Below are 19,574 nucleotides of genomic sequence, written 5' to 3'. Positions count from 1 at the left end.
GGGACTAGCCACTCATTTACAAGTTCTTCTGTAGTATTGTTACAGAAAGAGAAAACATGTAAACAGTGACATACATCTCAAGTCTAAGAAACTATAAAGAAGCAAGACAGAACAGCAAACACTGACCATGTACCTTATTTCATCACGAGTATGATCAAGTCAGTATAGAAATGGTTGAGAGATAACCCCTGTAAGCTTGATGATACATTAGAAATGTAGGGACATTTGATTAAAAAGTAACATGGCTTTGGAGCCTGAAATCATATTTTTAATCTTCTTACTGAAGTGCTGGATGCAGTTCTCTTTTACAAATACAGAGGTTTCCATTTGAAGTTACCCTTTTACAGGGAAATATGTTATCTGAAGCACGCTTCTGAAGCTGATTGTCCTCCATTAGAGCATTCTTTTAATCTGTTGGCTTTATACACATTGCAAGAAAACATGCTTCTTTCTAAACCATACCAGCTTCACCAAACTAAGGAGATTAGCTTCCAACCTCATTCATATGCGCTGTTTGAAAAAGATGACTGAATCTACTGAAATCACACTGGTTGAAGAGCAGGCAAAATGATAATTAAAGTAACAACTTCTCCTTTCCTCCTCCTCTTTTGAGATGCAATTTACTACCCAGCTAATACGTATATTTGAGTTAAAAAAAATGGATGTTCACACACCTTTGGTCCCACCCCCATCCTACAACAGCTGCACAATTTCTTCCTCCAGCCTACTGCATTCTTATGGCATTTCAGATCTATGCAGTTGTGCACCTATTGTGGGTATAACCTCAGTGAAACTGGTCGTTCAGAAGTCGAGGATCACTGCAGTATCTGAAAAAAAGGCATCGTCATCATCATCACATCCCCACCCCCTCATCCTATTGCAAAAGGTCTGCTTGCTCAGACACCATCTCCCTCCACAACCTAGATTGCAAGCACCACATAAGAGTACAGTAGCTCCTTTGTACAAACATGGCATATTTCCCCCCCCACAAAAACCATCTCTCCGATTTATTGCTATCAGAATTATTGGGGTTAGAAACATCACTTCAGTGCTTAAATATATCTAGTCCCAAGACCCAAGCTATCAACAGTTTACCCCAGTTTTAGTGGAATATTAAACTGAATTCAGGAGAGTAATCCATTAAGGAGTTCCAGCTCTCCCACTTAACTACCTGAAACAGTTAGTTTCAGGCAGAAACCTGCACTTATGCCTGAAGTTCAATTCTTGGCCACATTCCTATCCTTCTATAACAGCTTCCTGGCTAGGGTACTTGTCTGGAGTGATGGAAACATATCCCCCCAGGTTCTTCTTTAACCTGTAAGGAAGCAGACACCCTATGTTGCTCTAGCAGACTGGAAACACGCCCACACCACTAGATTACGTGGTATTACTTGCCTTGTAGACAGATTCAGCAGATTGCCTTGGTTGTAAGCATCTCCCCTCACTCCAAGGACTGGTGAAGCTCAAACTTCAGGAAACGCCTTTGACCCCTGTGTTAAGTATATCACGTTTCTAGTGAAGCCAACATCTTTCCCAATGCGAGTAACTATCTGAAAGTAATCTGAGCTCTAAAACATACAAATTAAGTACACTGGGCTATAGTTGGGAGCTGCTAGGCATTCCCCACAAGATTTGAGCTGATGAGCCAGAAATACCCCACACATCCCCATTACAGGTAACACAATGATGTACCCTTCATGATTCTTTCGGAGGTGGGCACAACACAGCAGTTGATGCCAAATTCAAGAGCTGTAAGGCAACAGGAAGGAGCTTGCTTCAGGTCAAGAGAGAAACAACAGCTAGAGTTCTTTGTATTCCAAGCCCAGCTAAGAGACCTAAGCACTCCACAGTCAGACTCCAAGAGTAAGACTGATCCCTAGCAACAGCCAGAGCCATTCAACACAGAAGAGTGGTAATGATTGTTGTAAAAATGTTTGTATGAAGTTAAAAATGCTTATTGCAAATCTTCATACCAGAGGAATGCTGTCGGCATGACCAGACAAACTCAGCATGTCAGATAGTTACATCACTGAGAAGCTGACAGACTCTTTGAGGTGAGTTTTGAGCCTAAAGGCTCACTGGTGAGTGTGTGTAGTGATTTGGCATTCCTCTGTGAGCCAGACACCCAAGATGACTTCCCCCAGTTCATCCCAGGTGACCAGAAATCTTTAATGGAACAACAGCTGCATCTGTCTCATAGATGCTGTGTGACAGTAGCTAATGCTGAACAGCTTGGCCATTCTCTCCACACTCATTAAAGATAAAGGAATAAACCTACAGACCTAGAGAAAAGGCTCCTCAGTTCCTTGAGAACAGATTTTCAAAGTTACCTCAACACCTAAAAACACATTTCAGTACATAATAAACCATCTCCAGCTAAAACCAAGAATCATCTAGCAATAAACACATTTGGACACCTGCACGATACAACTAGGTAAACCCTTATACCTCAAGTTCTCTGTATTTACAGTGCCAGATCTTTGCCTAGCAGAGTATCTTAAATACATTTTTAGACAAATTGCAGATGAAGATTTTTCTGCAGAAAAGTTCTTTCCTTACTGAAAAAAAATAAGCTTAGTGCTAGAAAATAAAGGAGTACTACAGTCAGATTAAGGGCTGCTTCCTCTTCAGCTTTCTCCATCAGGAGACTGGTAATCACATAAACAGGAAAGAAGTTAATTTAGCTTGAGGCAATAAAATAAGAAGCCATGAAAGTCACAGCAAATAACTTCTGAAAGATCCAAAAGCTCTTTTCAGAGGTTGCTACAACTGCATTTTAAGTTCCACTAAAATACTAGCAATTATTAACATAAGCAAAAACCTTTCGGCTGCCTCAACACCACTTTGAGATAATCTTTTCATTGCTCTAGATGAACCTTTTTTAATCACAGTCCTCAGATTCTCTGTCAGATTAGGACAAAGAAAACAAAAAAAATTCTGTTATAGCATTACAACTGCAATCCACCAAGACTCCCATCCAAACAGAGCAAACAGATGCTTAAGGAGCTTGCTTTCTGATCTTTTTGCCTCTGTTTTTAAGCAGTCTGTTGAACAGGTGTGGTTTGTGCTGGTCCAGTTGCTCCTACCTGTCTTTTGGAAAAAGACTAGTCTTCTGACTTTCATTCAGTGCAGCTGTGGGTGATAAATGCTCCAGTATTATTGGTTGAATGACAGTAGGACTGAAGACATTGATTGCACTGTTAAGCATCATATATATGGGGCTTAGTGCCGCAACAGAGAACGATAACATTCCTAGCTCTGAAGGTGAGCTAGAAATACTGCTCTGTGAGGCACCAAGAAATTTATTATGAATAAAGAATCCCTGTGGTGGTATTAACAGCAATCTTAATGTTCATCAGAACACACTATGCACAAAGCAAGCAGTATAGTTCAAACTATGAAAGGGGAATTACTGAGCAAGTACAGCCTGGCACAGGAATATAAGCTAGGAGTGCCTTGCACAGTTGCAGTTAGTATAGCAGATCATTCAACCATTCCTCTTCACCAGAGAATATTTGCCCAAACACTATCTTAAAAGAGCAGCCAGTATGGATAGCAAAAGTGTAGTTACTTTAAAAGACTACAGCATGGGCTTTGTCCAGAGAACTCAAATGCAGGCAGCGGCAAGAAGAGGTCACAGAAAGCATGGTGCAGTACATCTGGGCTGTCAGATCTCTGCAAGCAGCAGGAGAGCACAAAGAGGCTTCCCTCTGCTTTCTCCTCTTAGCCTGACCCACAAACCAAAATGTAAGCTTCTCCTCACAATTATCTCTCTGGTCCCCACCTCAAATCTTTTACCTAAGAGAGCACCAAAGTATATCAGCTGCCCAACAACTAGTCAGTACTAATTCAGTGCTTCTTTTTGCTTTACTCATGTTGCTAAGACAGGAATATCCTTTTGTTAGAGAAGTGGCAGGTCTTTTGTAACAGGAAATAGCCTCCAGAAATAGGTGCTTGGTAAGGTGTAATTACAGATATCACTAGTCATCCCCGAGGGAAAGTGCCATGGAGAATTTGGGATGCTGCAAGCTGACTCCGGCTGGCACTTGACTGACTGATATTCAAGGAGTCATCCTGCCCAAGTACACACCTAAGAGAAAAAGACTAGCTTGCCCCCAGAATGTTTCTACTAAATAAGCTTACTTACAAGCAGGTAACAATCCTTTCAGGCTACGGGACTACTCACATTTTTTTTCTGTAATTATCCTATCCAGGACAGTATTTATGAAGTTCACATTAGCATCAGACTACAGAGATGTTATTTCTTCCATGAGCTCCCACATCTGGTTTTCACACAATTTATCCTATGCTGGTTCTGTGCAGAGAAAAGCACTACAAACACCTTTAAATTCTGCTTTTCAAACCCCCAGTCCTCCACCGTGGCACACAGTCCTTCAAAGCACAAAACAAGGCAAACACCTCACACTTTGAAGGAACACACACACCTGTAGAGACTCAATAAAAAGCAGTTCTGGAGAAGCTACAGGCTTCAGACCCCACACACAACCAAGCCACCTCTCAGCTCAGCCACAACCGAAGCTCCCTACCCTCTCCAGCTGGGCTTAGGAAAGTAAACGTTACACCTAACGCTCAGTCCCATCCACCCACCTTCCCGTACACTTTCCGAGGTGCACCAGTGGCTCCCTCCCGCCCTTCCAACGATTCCCCCCCCCCGCTCCAGACCCCCCACCGCGCCCAACGGCCGCTCACCCACCTCGCTCATCTCGCCCGGCAGCCCCTCACGCACACACCCGCCCGCGCCCCTAACGGCAGCACCCGCCCGGCACCGCGTGCCCGCTGCCCCGCGCCGCCCTTTAAGAAGCGGCGCCCCGCGCCCGGCCCGCCCCGCCGCAGCCAATGAGCGCCCGCGGCCGCGCCGAGCCCCCCGCGCCCTTCATCCGAGGGGCCGCGGCGCCCCCTGGCGGGCGGATGCGGATCTACGGGCAAAGGGGGAAAATGGCGGAGGGCGGCGATCGCGCCAAGAGGGAGCGCAGGTGGATGCTCGCCCGCGGGAAACGGGGGAGCTGCCTCCCTCTACCTCGCCCGCTGGTTGTGCCTTTGGGGGGCAGATCCTTCAGCCTGGGGTCTGAGGGTGAATTTCTCTGCCCATTTCTGCCAGCTTTCGAAGTGTGTGCTGGAGATGCCCTGAAAATGTGAAATCCCATGCTCAGTCCTAATGGGACACCAAAGTGGCATGGCTACTGTGTCGCCCACCACAGCTCTTCCCTATGGCAGACCTCAGACAGTCACAGCATGAACCTCGCTGCTCTTTCTCTTAAAAGGTACAGTATTTCTTTGTCAGGCAGTTTTCCTGGAGAGATGGAAAAAAGCGCTCTTGGTCATTTCCTCAACAACAATGAAAAAATAATTAAAACTTTGGAAATTATGCAGCTATCCTCCGGCATCCATCTTCTGATGGAGCACAATGCCTATATTTGGAAATACACATTCAGATGCTCTGACTCATGTATCTAAAGAAATATAGATTCAATTTGCTCTAAGAATGCACTTAACTCCCTCAAATTTCTCTCCAATCAATTAAAAAAAAAAAAGTTAAACCAGCACTTTGGAGAGCCCAAGAAGACTGCCAGCCTTTCCACACCCTGCAGCAGCCTCTCCATCAAAATCCACATCCAGGGCTCGTCTGGATGGAGGCAGCAGAAGAGATTTTGCAATGCCTTTCTGGAAGGCCCCTTTGCCTTGCCTCAGTGCAACCCTTCAGTACTTGAGGGGAACCCATAAGCAAGACGGGGAGCGACTTTTTACAGGAGTAGATAGTGATAGGATGACAGGGAGTGGCTTTAAACTAAAAGAAGGGAGATTTAATTTAGATGTCAAGGAAATTCTTTACTCAGAGGGTGGTGAGGCCCTGGCACAGGCTGCCCAGAGAAGCTGTGGCGCCCCATCCCTGGAGGCGCTCAAGGCCAGGATGGGGCCCTGCGCAGCCTGAGCTGGTGGGTGGAACTGGGTGGGCTTTGAGGTCCCCTTCAACCTAAGCCATTCTATGATTCTATGATTTACAACTGGGGATCACTGTGTTGCAGGATTTTTTTTTTTTATTTTTTTTTTGAGGCTTTTCCAGTTATTTTCTGTAGCAAATGAGGGGGAAAACCCTATTTTAAAATACTGTCTTCATCTCCCCCTGGCATCTGGTTTTTTACAAAAGTGATGTAAATTAATGTTAATTGTCCTGAGTCTTGTTGTGAGCATACCAAGCGGGCAATAAGCAAGGTGGGAGTTTATTGCATGAGTAGCAGCTTGTTCTACTGCTTCAGAAGTGTCAGTATGGTGTGAGAATCCAAAGTAAAAATGGTGAAGTTCAGCCCCTAAAGCAGCTTTGAGTTATGTGACATTTTCCAGTGAAAGGCAGACACTGGTGCATTGCATTAGTATCTGTATTCTGACTAGAATGCCATTGGTCTGTGAGCTTAAGGGGTTATTTCTGACCAAAGGGCTCACAAACACACAGTAGGTGACAGAGACAGCTAAGAGAAAATGTTTTCAGCTTCCGCTGACACTGCTAAGAGCCCTGCTGGTTGCAGGAGAATAAGGCTGGATCTGAAATTCTCTTGCTGCTTACCTTGGTGGGGAATGAAACATGCTGGAAGCATGGCACATTCTCTGCTTGTATCATGCCCATACAGGATCATTTACTTTTTCCTCCATGTATTTGCTCATTCAGTCCTGTGAGAGCCCAGCAAGGAGCAGAATGATGTTGAGGTGGGCCATATTAACACACCAGCACATGTCCTCCCCTGGTACAGCCACTGCCAGCAGTGGTTGCCAGCCAGCCAGCTGGGTGGCAAGCTGTGCATGTTCATTTTATAACTGCATGAAGAACGTGTGCTGGTTAGGTATGACATAAAAATGGGTTTCTGTCCAAGAGCTGGTGTCTCTCATCATCAAAATAAATGTGTCATATCCAAGCAGAAATTCTCACTGTTGGAATTCAGGCTGTACTCCACAGTGCACGGAGAAGCATGTTAACAGAGAAGGCTCTTCGCACTAGATTCAGTGTGGAAACATATAATGCTTTTATTTTCTGCCCTGCCTTGGAGTTTACAGCCTCCAAGTGAGGCACACCACAGAGCTCGCTGAGCTGCACCCAGGGAAGCCCAGAGGCACAATGGCACTCAGCACCCAAACAGTGGAGGATGTCCCTGCAGTCCCAGTTTAGGACCTGGGAGCAGGGATGATGAGAGCTGCTGTTTTGAGGAATTAGCTGCCTGATGAGCTAGGAGAAACACAGTTCACAAAATCATAGAATCAGAGTATCTTGAGTTGGAAGCAAATCACAAGGATCATTGAGTCCAACTCCAGGCTCCACACAAAACCACCCAAAATTCACACCCTGTGTCTGACAGTGGTGTTCAAGCACTCCTTGAACTCTGGCACGTGGGGCTATGCCCACTACCCTGGGCAGCCTGTTCCATGCCCACCGCCCTCTGGTGCAGACCCTTTCCCTAACCCCCAGCTGCCCCGCCCCTGACTCAGCTCCATGCCATTCCCTGAGGCCCTGTCGCTGTCACAGAGAGCAGAGCTCAGCGCTGCCCCTCCGCTCCCTGTGAGGAGCTGCAGCCGCCATGAGGCCTCCCCTCAGCTCCTCTGCTCTGGGCTGAGCATACCGAGGGGCCTCAGCCACTCCTCACACACCTTGCCCTACAGATCTTCCCCATCTTCATGGTAGGAAACATGAAGGAGGGTGATAGTCCCTCGCTTTTCAGGGCACTGTGTTAAATTGCAGTTCATAGCCAGGTGTTGAGTTTATTTTTTTCAAATACAGCACTCTTCTTCTAAAGCAATGATGTAGATGGTGATGGCAGTGCCCTTCATGCAGTATCTCCTTTGCTTGCATATACTGCAGCATGCAGTTGTAGTATAGGCTGCACAAGATGCCCTCAGCAGGTTCTCAATGAGCAGAGGAGTCCCCTCTCCCAGCTGACAGCCTCTACCCCATGGAGAAGTTTCTTTTCTCCCTCATCCCTCTGAACAAGTCTTGTGAAGCCTTCCAGATTTGTTCATCATACCCTGGAGAAAATTTCCACAGCCAGCTAAAGCAACCCAGAGATAAACTAGGGGTTTAAATGCTACATGCCTAACTTTGTTTTTAGTGTGCATCTTCTGAACTTCATAGCACTTGAAGCTACACACACAGAGGCACATAGATCCATTCTAATCCTGGGTGCGGCCTGAGTTCTGACATGATAACATATGAGCCAGCTTAGTTTGACATTCCTTGTGTTCTGTGAATGCAGCAGCTACCTGAACATCTCAGGAGGATCTTAGAATAAAGATACCTCTAGTATTTGTGCTCTGTCGTTTATGCCATCTGATGGCACAAGGTTTTGATTTTGAAGTACCCCTTGGCTGACAGCCTTTCCAGCCTCTGGTAATACTTTACCTTAAAGGTACACCGAAGCTGAGCTTTCACTTAAGTGCATAGCTAAGCAGCGACACTTCTAAATAGAGAAAATGTTCTAAGCTATTCTATTCTCAAGAGCTGTTATATTCTGAAAATTGACTATTAAAATACCACCTTCTTGTTCATCATGTCTGCACTTGCTATGCATTCAATCTTGTCTGCTGGCATATGACTACAATTTCACTGCTTCTTACTCCCACTTACCTGAAAGCATTAACGTAGAGAAGAGCATCTGAACTGGCTTTTGAAGAAAAACTGCTCGCAGACTTCCAAAGAGTTTCACCTGTGCAAGAAGACCAACAACAGCTCTTCTCTGCAAGTGTGAATGAAACCTAACTGGAGATCTGTATGTTGTGTATGCGTGACAAGAGAACTAATTGTACTCTCAATCTTGGTCACTAGCAGTAACACCTAACTGCACAGTCTTGCTTCGCTTTAAACCCCACCATTGGAACCGTCTAGGAAATGGGGTGGTTTCATTAAAGTATGGCTAGCTGCAGGATTGCTCCAGAAGAGACAGAAACAGAAAGTGCAGGGGAAGATGACTTCTTAGGCTGCTGTATTTTCAGTCAAAATTTTATCCAAATCAAATCAAACCCAAAAAAAATCAAAATTAACATATGACTGTGCCTTGAAAGGTGTTCTATATTCCACTGGTGCCAAAATAGATTTGCATTTTGATTGTGACTGCAGAAATTGAAGTTTCCAAGGACTTGAGATCGGTACACTGACATGAAGTCTGTGCCTCTTTTTCACTCTATGAATTTCTAAAGAGAACTATTTTACACAAACTTTTTGAAAAAGAAGCTTGTGTTGCAGCTGAAATGAAGGATGCTGATTTCAAATTGGAAGGTTTTGTTTCAGAAAGATGTGTATATTTGAATACTGGAAAATAGAATGGGATCTAGAACATGACCTTCATTACAGAGAACATGCTGTAATTATAGGCTTTGGTCTTCTTGATAGTGGTGGATCTAACAAGTGTAGATCTGCACTCTGTGACTGGCCGCTTGTACAGATCAGCCAATTTGCCCTACTAAATAATTGAAAATGTAGAAAAAAAGCTGTTTCCACAGGCTTAACTCCCATTAGTACGTATTTTTACCTTGTAATTAAGAAGCTAATGGCTGCATGTAGTTAAGGAACAAAGAACCTCTGAAAATCTATGCCTTAAGGCCTCTGTTACAATCTAACCTGTGTTCCCATACAAGAGCTGGAAGTCAATGGTTTCAACAAAATCTTACCATTGTCTGTGTCAAAAAAATACATCAAGTATAGTTTTGAAAATTTGAGACTTTTATCCAGAGATCTGCATGATATGACTTACTCTACAGCATGAGAAATCTTCTGTCCTAAAAAACAAAAACAAACAAAAAAACACAACCAGAACAGACATTTAAAAAAAAAAACACCCAAATATAAGTGTGAATTTTTCAGTCAAGCCAAAGAATTTTGAGGGATGTAATTCATAGACGTGTCCTGAACTTTGGTGGAAAGAAAGCCAGTTTCAGTTAAGTTAAATTCCCTAAATGTTTGAAAGCCCAAAGAGTGGTTTGGGTTTTGACTTATTGATTGGCTTTTGATTTGCAGAGAGGATGTGAAAATGTGTAGTACTCAGGAATTATTTGGCACTTACCCATGGCAGTTAGCTTTTTAATTAAAAGGTAAAAAGACATACTAATTATTAGTTAACAATTTTCAATCTCTGTACAGACAAAGGAATTAATGTGATTAAAAAGATCCACAACAATTATAGCTTGCAGTATGGAGAGAGAAAGAAGTTTAAATGTACTCCTTCCCTTACTTCAATGACTTTGGAGAAATTAAGGCTAAGGACAAATTCTCCATGCTCGTCCTCTTTTCTGTGCCCTTTAGATTAAACAAGCAAAGAAAAAATCAAATCCTCCCCCCAGAAATTCTCAGTGGTGTCTTACAGAAGTGAAGGATTTAATTCCAGTGCAAGCTGAGATCGTTAGGTGTTACATACATATATATGCACACATAGCACATGTGCACAGAGGTGTATATATATACACGCATTTATTTATACAGCATATGTCAGGATGAATTAAAATATTTAGGAGTCTCATTGGCTCTTGACTGTTGCACAGGAGCCAGAGTTCAGGGATACTCTTCCACTCTGTGTACTCCCTAAATCCTTATTCTGCTCAGACAATGAATATGGAAGGCTCCCGTCTTCAGAGGAGCTGAGGTACATTGCAAAGATAACATCACTGCTAGTACTTACCTTCGCTTGAAGCTCAGGGATCATAGCCTTCTCTCCTACTCCAGCTGCAGAAAGCTAGTTTGACCAAAAATGAAAGATATTGCTGTCAGACCCCTTCCTCTGTGCACCACCCAGCACTGTTACAGTGACTGCTGAATCTACTGGATTTCTTGTTCTCTGCAGCAGCGTCGTGCTGAAGTTCAGAAGGATTTTTGTCCTGTTTGCTTTTCATCTTTAGACAGAGCAAGGGCTTCAAAACAACCTCTGATCTTTGTGCTGTAGCACTGCCAAGTTTTGTCAGACATTTTGCAGGAAAAAGTAAAAAGTTAAGGTATCCAAACCCTTCCTTTCCACTTGTCCTAGAAACATTTTAGTGTTGTATTGCTAGTAAATACATGTAACATATTCCGGTAAAAGGAAGTTAAAGTCACCAGGTCAAGTGATCTATAATTAGCAGCTGCCAGAATGAAGATCCCAATGTAAATGTATTCCAACTCTGATCTCACCTCATACAAATACACACAGGTTCTTAATTTTTTCAGAAGGCAGTGGCCTGTCTCTGCTGTGCAGGATGGACCCACTTAAAGCATGAATCAAGACTACACAGTCATCTGTAGAGGGAAAAGCTTTTTGATGTCAGGACTCACCCAAAGGAAGGCCAACAAAAGGAAGAAGGATTTGTCTCCATTGCATCTTTATTGATGCAACATCTTTCTCCATAACATCTTTATTGATATATTTAGGACTGATATCTGAAGTTCCGGGGTTCTCAACCTCAGCTTTTGGGGCCTTTTACCTCTATGTACCTGATTTAGAAATTGAGCAGGTTAAAATTAACATTATATAAAAGGTTGGCTAGGGGTAGGAAGCTGGATATGGACTTGATTAGGAGTTGTCTCCTAGGCATATTTCCTACTTTCTGCTTATTCATGAAATTAGATCCATTCCACATATCAAGGTAAGAATATTTAGTTACCATTCAGAAACTGAGCTAGTCAAATAAAAAGTAAGGTCAGCAGTTTTTGATTTCTGAGCTGTGAAGTACAACAATAGACCAAGACAGATTGTGCTGGCTTCTAGAAATTTAGTAATGGCCATACTCAGAGATCCAAACGCAAGCATTTTAACATTGCTTGTTCTGTGCCACTGAGTTAAATCTCCCCTCCACAGAAATGGTTAGTTTGCTGAGAGGAGTATTAGGCATGGTAAGGAAAGATGACATAAGCTATGGAAGAAGAAAGCAGCCATGCATTTCACCATGTACAGATCTAACCTGATATGTAGAGATATCCAATTTGACTGAAACTTCGAAAGTGAAGTTATTTGGGGGTTTTGTTTGTCTGTTTGTTGGTTGGTTGTTGTCATTGTTTGCTTGGAAATGGAGATAGAAATCAAAGCAATCACCAGCTGACTAATGGGAATGAATGCTTCTCACCAAAAGCATCTCACTTTTAAAAGTGAAGAAGTGCTTAGAACTGCTTCCTTCATCTTGTTTCTGTAATGCCTATGTTACCAATAATAATGCGTTGTTCAGACATTTCCTATGGACTAATGGTGACATTTCAGTTGAATGGCTGATGACTTTTCTGAAGGCCTCGTCCACCTGCTATTCTTGCTAGAAAGTGCTCTCTCTGACCCAGTATCTCTAATTGAGGTGTTATTATATAAAGGTTCTTGTAAAGGTCAACATAACTCTAAAATAGATCCATGAACACAAAAGATAAGCGGTTCTCTGTCTTGACTCACTACAGTGCTGTTTTATGCAGCACAGAGTTTTCCTCAGTGCCATTTCCAAAGCACAGTAAGAACAAAAGTGAGCTTGGAGGGGCTGGTCTCTTGGGTATCTCTCTGTGAACTCTGAAACAACAAGTTTCCCTGAAGGTATTTCAGGGCACCAGTGGCCACCTTGGTTTGTGTCCCAGAAGTGCATCTCTGTTTTTCTCCTCCTCCTTTAACTTTCTAGTTAGCTGGGGGAAAAAGAAGGTACCCAAGCTATTTTGTTTTGCTGTTGTGCATATCCCCCTAGGTAGGAACTGGCACAGAAACTCCTCCTTAAAAAGATGACAAACTTCTATGGATGGCAGTGGGAGAGAGTGTGAACAAAGCCAAGCCATGGGATCCCCCATTTCCAGCTTCATGGACTGGGTAACTGACAGGGTGCAGCTTCTACACACTTCATTTCTTATCCTCCCTCTTTAAAATGCAAGCTAGGTCACATGTAGCTTGTTCAACACTTGCTGCTGCACAGAAATTAAAAATAGCTGCCTCATGTCACTTAGTACTAGAAAAAAGCACCCTTAGATTTAATGCATTCTTTTGTAGTTGGTCCCTATGCAGCTGTAGTGCAATGAAGCTTAGAAAGATCTGGCATTTACCTGGGGAGGCTATGATTTGACTAAAATAAAATTCTAGTGCCTGGTTGTCCCCAAACAACCAGAACAATGATGTTTTAAGACAATTTGAAGCAGTTTAGTGGACTTTGCAGAGTGAAAGAGTGCTGGTTATGGCCCATAAAGACTAACTCTGATCCCAGCTGTAAAATTCAATAATAGTGCTGTATTTACATTCTTTTCAGGCATTTTGTTTTTATGAATAATTAGTAGATTCATTTATATAAATTACCAGAAGGAGCCTGTGAAGGTCAGTAAAATCTAAACTCAGGATCTCTTAAATATTTAGTTCATCATCTCTGTATTTAAAGCTTCAGAAGCTGAAACTTTAATGATGTTATGCAACTGTAAGCAATGAGCTCACCTGATATTGAGGAAGGGCATTAAATAACATCCCTCTTCTCCAGGAAAGCCCAAAACTTGCTAACTGCTTTTACAGAGGGCATTGCCATTTTGGTGAGTGTTAATCTAGCTTGCTTCAAATGGATTCTTGGAAGTGCCTCTCAAAGGTGTTCCCCCAGAGGCCACAGCACTTCTTGGGTTTTAACGCACTCCCAAGTTGTCGGGGAGGCAGAAAATGTTCAAATCCAGGCCCCAAGGGCAAGGGCTCATGCTGAACATGTCTTAGTTGGTGGGAAAGCCCTGCCGGTCCTGCTTAGCTTGCAGGTTGACTCGATGTATTTAATGAATCCTGAAGCCTCACTTCTTAATGGGGTTTCTTGTTCATTCTTGAGAGCTCAGCGTGGTGATCAGGACAAGGCATGAGGAGCAGGTGAAAGCATATTTTATACATATCTCCAAGGTCTTGAGTGATACCCACTAATATCTCACTGAGCAGGATGTTTAGCTGTGTTCTCGGTTCTGCATCCATAAACTGTTTGCTGCTTATCTGCTTAGACCACATTTAAATCCTGTATTAAAAAGCAGTGATAAACACTATTGCTACCCTATGCACTGTAGATCAGCCATATATGGGGTTCAATTATGATTTGTTTAACTAGAAAACAAGTCCGCATGATCGATCCCAGGGAGAGTTGCTAGCAGAATACACCAGAATCTTGTCTCAGTCACTTCAGAGGATCTTTGGTGTAGTGTGAACAAAATCATTTCAAATGAGTGAGGTTGGCTTGATTTACAACAACAGATACATGGGAGTTAGCTTCTGTCTGCTTTCTGCTGTTGAAATGCAACTTTCCTCCCCTTGCCCCTTCCTTGTTTACCTTCTTCCTGCACTCCTGAAAAGAGTGGGAAGCGTTTGTTGCTGTCACCGGAATCTTGGGCAGAATATGCTTCTTGTTAGCATCAATTAACACCTCTCAAAAAAAAGATGTACAATTAGATAAATATCCCAAGTTGAGCCCATTTCCATATTAGATGTTTATTCCCCTTGTTCCATTTCAGACATTTCTAATTTAAAGAAGTACATGATTGTTGCCCAGAGAACAAAGTAACCATTATGTCCTTTTCGGTTTTGTATTATAAATTATCTTGGCCATAAAGTACATTCAAAAATATACCTGACTGATGAGAATGGCTGTGATCTGTGCACTGAAATGCCAGTTCTAACCCAGAAGAACAAATCTTGAATTGAGGTGATGAAATTGAAAGCGTAGTACTGGATTTATTACTGAAAATCTTGATTATGCCAATTAACTGTTTTCTAAGCTCTCTAAGCCTTCATGAAGTCCCCTTGCTCCTTGACAGGATAAAAAACAGGAACCCTCTGTTTGCAATTATATTCATTTGATAGCTGGTGGAGAAGCAGAAAACACAGCAAAAGGAGCAAACAGTGCATTGAACTCTTACCTATGCAGTCTCCAGCATGACATCAGCTCAGGCTGTACAAGCTGAAGGCTCTGCACTCTGCATCTATGGTAGGAAAAATAGTGTAGCTACAGCCTACTACTTGCATGTAAATAGATGAAATTATAGGCTATTTAGAACTGGTGTAGTTAATGAGTGTGTCTGGGAGCAGTGCTCCTCTGGCAGACTAAACACAGGGCATGGGAGGTGGCCTGTGCTGTCACTCTCTGCCTGCTGTCACTTCGGCCAGTAAGCAGCTACAAAGGGCGCAAAGGACAGAGGTATCTGCGCAGCATATCTGAGCCAGCAGCAAAGTTATCAACTAGGAGCAGAGTGACTTTAGTCATGTACTGTTGGTAACCACTGCTCACGGCTCTTCTTACAGTTTCCATTGTAGAGCATCATCACTGGCTTCATAATCACCCACCTGACTTTAACTGCTTTTACCTCTGCCACGTTAAAGGCGTTGAAATGAAGGAAACCAAGGCTTTGTAACGATTAGCTATGAAGCTGCTCAGTGTAGCAAGAGAAGAAAGGAAACCTCCTTGAGTCTGGTGAATGGTTTTCTCAATATGCATTAGAAAGTCTTCATCAATCACTGCTGATTGGGTTCATTGCAATAATTGAAGAGCACCTGCAATGCAGGGGAAAATCTGTCAGCAGTTTGACTGTTGAGGCTAAGGGGATACAGATGTCTGTCTTTGTTGTTCCTACAGTACCATGCGGCTCTCGCAGTGCTTCACAGCCAGTGAGGAAATGGGCACCCACTCTGAGGCACGGGACTCCTAATTAAACACGTAACTCTGTGAGAGGTGACACCAAACTGAGGGCAGAGCCGAAGAAAAGAAAAATCTGCAAATAAGGGGAGAAAGAAGGCTTTTCTTGAGGGAAATAAACCATTTTTTGCAGCAGCACAACTTACATATGGATCACTCAGAGGTGACTTCACTGTGGCAGCTGAGCAGGAGAGGCTGCACAGGAGAGGTTTCTGGACAGGAGCAATTTTCTTCAGGCATCTGTTCAGAGGCAGCACCATGGCGTGACGGGAGTGAGTGGCTGTACTGGCACGCACCGGCTGCTCAGTGAGCACGGATTAATGCAGACAAATAATCCTGCCTCCATGAGCACGTGGTAGACTGTTTGTGCACTGAGTGAGACAGCAAGTAACTGTGCAGCTTCTCCATTTGGGGAAACCCATAAGGCTGATTTGGATACGGCCTTGGGCAGGCTGATCTAGTGCCTGATTTAGTGGCTGGCAGCCCTGGCCACAGCAAGGGGTTAGAACTGGATAATCTTTGAGGTCCCTTCCTACCCAAGACATTCTATGATTTCAAGCAGGAGCCACTGCCCCACCACCCTTTCGGTGCGGTTGGGCTAACCTCATGAAGACTCCTGGCTTCAGCAGTCATATTCCGCCAAGAGGACACTGGAACTGAGGAGATCAATAGCACAGAGGATCTGGCCCTAGGTCAGAGCAGCCGCTGGGACTTTCATGAGGAGAAGCTAATGAGATGGAGGCAGAGCAAATATAGGTCTGGTTGGCTTCTCTGTTTAAAACATCTCTGTATTGTTTTCCCTGGATTTTGGCATTCTTTCCCCAAAACAAAAACAGAGTGTTTTGCTGGAACATGATTTGAGAAAAGCACTTAATGTAATCTCTTATTTGGGAGAGTAATCATATCACAGTAGCAAATAAACAATATAAATGTAATCTGTGTGACGTGAGTTCTGCTGTAAGAGCTAATGCCAAAAGCCTCTCTGAACTGAAAATGAATATTCTATTGTATAGCCTCTGCGCCTGCAAGTATCCACTCTCATTTAAATGAATATCTGTACTGATCTAGTGTAAATGATTGGTGGTTTCTAGGATCACATAAAGAAGCTGTTAGCAACCCACATCTCCCAAAGAATGGAGGGCAGGGAGAGGGAGGGCTGTGGGAAATCTCCAGGGCAGAAGGACAGCTCTGTTTGGAGCTGCAAACTGTCACAGTGCACAGCATTTCTATCACATTCCATCTTTTCAATAATGTGGCTAATTTTCCATCATCATGAGGTTTGCTGCAGACATGCTAGTGTAGGCCTGGCTTAGTTTCTCCCTCCATCAATAACATTTTGTTTAATTTCCTCTTTATTGACAAGCTTTGTTTCCATGTTGGGTTAGTATTAATAGAATGGTTTGAGTTGGAAGGGTCCTCACAGCCCACCCAGCCCCAACCCCTGCCATGGGCAGGGCTGCCCCCCACCAGCTCAGGCTGCCCACGGCCCCATCCAACCTGGCCTTGAGCGCCTCCAGGGATGGGGCACCACGGCTTCTCTGAGCAGCCTGTGCCAGGGCCTCACTGCCCTCTCAGTGAAATTACCATGCTCTTTCTCTAAGTGATTACATGTAAATACCTTGGGTTTGGAGGGGCTGAGCATGTGGGAAGACAGCTCAGACTCTTCTGTGCTCTCAGTTTTTCCATCACCTTGGTGAGTTTAAGAGATCAGTGACTGGCTGTCTTCTACTGTCAAGGTGGAAATCATCCCCTTAGTTACATCTTCACTTTTTCCCAATAGCAATTTAGAAAGGTCAGATTAAATTTGCACAGTGTCCTCCTGACGTCCCAGTGGGTGGGATGATTGAAGTAGGCAAGCATCAATATGAGTGCGTGGGCAGGTCAAAGTGTGCAGGTAGAGGTTGTGTGTTTTATTGGATCAGCTGGCATTGCTGGAAATGTTAGACAAATTTTCTGACGTGCAAGCCCTTCCTCAGATCTGAAATAGAAGCAGCAATTTGCAAAGCTAAATACAAGCTGAGAACAAATGCTCAGATGTTAATTGGATATGTATCAATTAGCCCTTTGTTTAAAGAAAAGATATTCTATAGTAGAAAAAATAAGGATGGTAAAAAGAGAGGAAAGTGAGAGACAAAGGAAGTTTAAAAAGTTAAACAAAGCTACTTATCACATGGTGGGGAAAGAGACAGTTAGTTCATAGCCTGGGGAACAAGAGTGGATCATGGTGAGTAGGAGGAGAGATTAATCATGACAGTCACATCTACTGAGAGCATGCACCTCCATATCAGGGGCTTTATGAATTCCTGGTCTCAGCCTTTTCTTTTGCAGAAGCTTTTGGAGTCTGACCTGGAAAAGAGTACTAAGATGCAAAGGTGTTTTGTGAGAAGTGTTCCCATACTGGCAGCTGGGGTTCACTTCCAGTTGCAGGTTGATCATTCAGGAGCAGAGAGATTGCTTAAGTTTATTTGTGTAGCTACTATGAGGCCACTGGATTAATTTTGTTGTATTTCGGAGAATACAGATGTGGGGTTTTGAGAAATTCTGGGAGGGAGAGTTAGGGTGCAGGCCCCACTTTGGATGGGCAGGGGAATAAGATATCCACAACACTTCCAGGAGACCATGCTCTTGTTTCAGAGGAGCTTCTGCTGAGGAAACTTGAAATAAGCCGTATCCTTCCTGACTCATGGAGGATACTTTTGAAATAAGACGTAGTGAGGATGGTTGACTGGTAAACAAGGAGTACCCACCTCTGCCATTGGGAATGCCTACATACTAGATTGAGAGTGGTCTACTGTAGACTAGCAACAGTACATATTACATATACTACCAAGCAAATATCAAAAATAGCAATTCTATTCAATCCGATCAGTAAGAAACCCAAGTGTTTAGTCAACATTGTGAGTACCCTTTGCTAAGAGTGTATCTGTCGAGTCTGCTCAGCCCACATGAGGTGCCTTTTTGTTAGAAAAAGAAAGCTTCACGTGGAGTCAGTATTATTTTTATGCGGCCTTCTCTTCAGGTAGCCTGAATTCTCTCTGAAATATAAAACTGGAGGGAAAAATTTAGGAAACCTTATTGCAGAATGAAGTACTGGATATCTCCAGTGTATTGTTTCCCACATACACATGTATGGAATTCCAATCAGAACAGTTCGTAAGGGAACATGGAAAGGCTGTATATAATCAAACTGCACAGTCTGTAAGAAATAAAAAAAAACTAGATATTTCTAGATTACTAAAATGTCTCCCAAGCCATAATTATAAATCAACACACAAATGTACAAAAGATTGGTGTCTCCATAAAGTGCCTGAAATTCAATATTTTTAGCCTACTCTGTCTTCTGAAAGTGCCTGCATATTTTATTTTCCCTGAGCGCTAAAAATTGTCTCTGTATTTTATGCATTGTTTATGCATTGTTGTTCGCAGAGCTCTATTTGCAAACGTAACTAACAGCTAGTACTGGAGATGATATACAGGCTGTATAACATGCCCAAAGAAAACAAATCTGTAAGCATACAAATGCACCCAACCATAAATTTCAGGGACACTGTAAGAATTTTAACCTCATGGCAATTCTGTAAAAAATGAACCACAGCCACATGAGATGCATTCTTGTAGCTGGCAGGAACGAAAATTGCTCCAGACTCTGGTTATCAGGCATGTTTCCATGGATGTGGTACATTTTTGTGCAAAAAACCCTTTTCTCACTCTAGTCATAGGGTTGTGCAGTCAGTGCAGGAAATTTGGCCCAACCTAAAAATCAATCTGGATAGCACTGCTGGTGTCCTCTGAGGATCCTCAAGGACCTGGTAACACCATGTGAAAGTCTTCATGAGGTCTCCCCAGCTTGGAGGGCACCATATTCCTGACACAGGATTTCCTCTTTTGGCTCCTTCCCTTATCCTCAACACAATCACTTTTTTTTCAAATTAATGTGGAAGGATATAGATTAAATG

General features: G+C 43.2%; 1 protein-coding gene across 2 annotated transcripts in view; it reads right to left on the bottom strand.

The window, feature by feature from the left end:
• The window catches only part of PCP4 (Purkinje cell protein 4), a 52,830-nt gene extending 48,009 nt beyond the window's left edge, over positions 1-4,821 (bottom strand). Inside the window, exon 1 of one of the 2 annotated variants that reach the window (XM_021405867.1) lies at positions 4,715-4,821. In XM_021405867.1, coding sequence (XP_021261542.1) covers positions 4,715-4,723 — 9 coding nt within the window. In that variant the 5' untranslated portion in view covers positions 4,724-4,821. Of the gene's footprint in view, positions 1-674; positions 828-4,714 lie in introns of those variants that run through there. The other variant, XM_021405863.1, reaches the window with a different exon arrangement.

The sequence above is a fragment of the Numida meleagris genome, chromosome 1 (genome assembly GCF_002078875.1).
Source record: "Numida meleagris isolate 19003 breed g44 Domestic line chromosome 1, NumMel1.0, whole genome shotgun sequence".
In the NCBI taxonomy this organism is placed as follows: Eukaryota; Metazoa; Chordata; class Aves; order Galliformes; family Numididae; genus Numida; species Numida meleagris.
The sequence above is the reverse complement of the archived record's forward strand: the minus strand, read 5'-3'. Positions and strand labels throughout refer to the sequence as shown.